Source organism: Teleopsis dalmanni, chromosome 2 (genome assembly GCF_002237135.1).
Source record: "Teleopsis dalmanni isolate 2A chromosome 2, ASM223713v2, whole genome shotgun sequence".
Taxonomy (NCBI): domain Eukaryota; kingdom Metazoa; phylum Arthropoda; class Insecta; order Diptera; family Diopsidae; genus Teleopsis; species Teleopsis dalmanni.
Window position 1 is genome coordinate 4,785,912 of NC_051847.1, and position 3,341 is coordinate 4,789,252.

The window sequence follows — 3,341 nt, forward strand, 5'->3', positions numbered from 1 at the left end:
TAAGAATATTTAAAAATTAATGAAAGCTAATATAAGAATATTTATAACAATAAAGTGTCTGGATTTTTTTTTTTCGTTAATATTCACATATACATAATACACATATTTATGTGTATATATACACATAAATTTATTAATGAATTCATTAAAATATATAAAATAAAACACGTTTACACACATAAAGTTTACCAATGCCGCAGACAACTATTCTCACATATAAATGTATATAGTATTATTGATGTAAGCATATTTGGTTTAGTTAAAATAATATTTTTATTCAGTTTTCACGATGCCGTCATTAAAATTTATAAATAATTTACAGACTAAGCCCAAATATATTGAAACGTATATTTAGTTTCACGAAATCTGCTGAAAAAATTTTCCATATTATTTTGATATGCGGATATTGATATTAAAATGGTGACAATAACACCTATGCAAACATCGAAATTTGCTCAGTGAATCCCAAATTAAATTTCAATAGCAAATACATATCAAACATATCAAATAATTCAATATCTTGAATTTTCATATAAATAAATCCGTCCGCAGAACTGAAGTCATCATACTTCAAGTACCCAAGCATTGATTAAGTACAGCTTAACTATGAAATTCAATTTGCTCGCACTTTTCGCCGTTGTGGCTTTATTTGCTGTATCTGTATATGGCCAATCTATAAGCAGTTCTGAAGATGAAAACTCCACAACTGTAGCCTCTACTGATTCCTCAACTGTTGCATCAACTGACGACTCTACCACTGTTGTGGCTTCTACTACAGCACCAACGGTTTCTGAGAGCACCACTGTTGGATCAAGTAACAGCAGCACCAGCAGACCCAGTCGCCGTCCTGGAAGGCCAGGTAGGCCAGGTAGACCTGGAAGACCCGGTAGAGGTGACAGACCCGGTAGAGGTGGTAAACCAGGACGTGGTGGAAGACAAAATCAAAACCGTAGACGTGGAGCAGACAATAAGAAGGGTCGCCAACAAAATAATCAACGGTCAAGAAGAGGTTGATTTGCAGAGTTCGAAAAGAAAAATATTTAAAAATTTAATTTATTTATTTAATAAAAATAAAAATGATCAGAGAACAATAATTCGAAAATATTTATTTGTGTTAATCTGGAAAGACATTACACGCTCGGAAAAAACAAGCTTAAATAAAATTTTATCGATGTTGGCCTATTAGCACCGCCACGAGTCTTGCCACTGCAATACCAGCTCTGTCTAGTATTTTTGCTCTGAATAAACTATTCTTTGTTGATATTAGTTTAGTTTGATTTCATCGCATGGTTACATGGTATGGTTACCAATGATTATAGATTCGTTTTTATTGAGTAATTACCTCTCGTTTTATTCGTCGGGGTCGTGGAACTCAGGTGAATGATAATGTTCACTGATCAATCACTGATATCAGCTGAGTTTTGTACTGTTTCATTGACTTTGATTTTGCATTTAGTTTGGACACTAGACGAATAGCAGCCTTACTGGTGGAGAAAATTGTAATCTGTTAAATATGCAGATTTATTTCTATAATCAAATGAACTACTTATTTACAAAGATTTTGGCATAGAATGCGCTGTATAAGCTGATAATAAAAAACGATCTGTTTATACAATCATGAGTTAAAAACATTTCTGCACCCGCAGTCATTTTTCGCCTCTGTATTCGGATATACATAAATGTAATATGAATTAATGATTTGGATTCATTATCGGAATATAAATAATGTATGCCCAGCTATATAATAGGATACGCAGAATACAGTTATGCCTTTTCCGTTTGGATTTTCACTCTCATGCAATCTAATCGCCGACATTGCGGTATTATCATTAATTTGTAATTTGATAGAGACCAAGTATTCCATAGGCTTATGGGGCGATCACCACCAAATTAGTGAGGTGTAACTAAATATTAAGTGTATTTCTGCACTATAAATCTATTAAACAAATTTAGAATGAAAGTCCAAGTTTCTTCCATCCATCCTTTTACATGAATAAAAAGCTATGTAGATTTAATTTATCCGTTTTTCAACATTTGCTTTCCAATTCAATTTAAATTCCGGCATAAAACCTTTATATCTTTCTACACAAAATAGCTTCAGCTATTGACCATTTAACTTTAACAATTAAATTTTTTTTAGTATATAACAATAGCTTAGTTTTTTATAAGTTTATTAAACATCATTATTATAGATCTCGGTTCACACGCTAAATTTAACCAGTACTTCTCGATGATCTTACTCATTACGTGTGGGAATTATATTAATAATACCTCACCATCTGCTAATGCTACTAACTTGCATTCGCTGCAAGTAAGGTTAGAGAATTTCTTCTTATATATTGCCTCTCTGTTAACGTGTATCCCGATCCTACTGTTCTCTACGGTGAGCTTATTACGTAGCATAGAAATGACCAATGAGCTAAGACGATATTTAAAACCATTATATGGAAGGAGTTCAGTGTGACATTATGAAGCACACCTTTAATATCTAAGAATGCGGTTGGAGTGTGTCACCTGAACTTTTCATGCGGTAAGCATGCTGAGCCTTGGGTATGCTTTAACCCTTTGAAAACACATGAAATACACCTCTTTCAAATACTTAATGACAAAAAAAGATAAGCTCATTGGTTTGTAGTATCTGGATATACTCTGCCCGTTCAGAAATAGTAAATATTCTATTTTTACGATGTATGCAGCTTCTATGAGTTGTTCCATTTATAGTTTAGCTACCAATGTCATCTCGAAATCATCACAGGTTTAAGCAAGATAAAGACTTATATATATTGTGAGTAGAAACAAAAGCTTACATCGAGATTTACATATTGAGAAATAAACATAAAGCTTAATTCATTTTTTTGAACGAAATGTCAAATCAGAATTGGATATTAGGCTGTTGTTAATAATAGAGACAAATACTGAATTTTTATGAAAATTGTAAAAAAGTTGTTATTAAGAAACCATCCATTCTATTGAATAAGTATATCAGACCACAACTATAACATAGTTCGCTTAAAGTCCTTAAGAAAAAACAGAAACCCAGAATTTTTGGTCGGTTTTATTAAAACAATATTGTATTTATCTGGTTCAATGTAGAGGTAGCTGCTTGCTTAGTTTCTTTAATCAGCTATCGAATTTTTAAGCTTTTTAGTGTCACAATGCGTATATTTATTAGAACCTAATTGAGTCTGTTATTCATCAGAAAGAATATTACATGCATCTATCTATCTTTTATTAGTGATCTGTCCTTAGAAATATAATGAATTTTGTGATTATGAAGAATAAAAACGTTAATGGAAACCCATTGAAAGCAAAGCTTGACAGTGTGAATGAGCACACACAGG

The 3,341-nt window shown here is 32.1% G+C and overlaps 1 protein-coding gene across 1 annotated transcript in view; it reads right to left on the reverse strand.

Moving 5' to 3' along the window:
* Window positions 1-3,116: 3,116 nt before the first annotated feature.
* The window catches only part of LOC119684250, a 954-nt gene continuing 729 nt past the window's right edge, over window positions 3,117-3,341 (reverse strand). Inside the window, exon 4 of the mRNA XM_038098256.1 lies at window positions 3,117-3,185. Coding sequence (XP_037954184.1) covers window positions 3,117-3,185 — 69 coding nt within the window. The remainder of the gene's footprint in view (window positions 3,186-3,341) is intronic.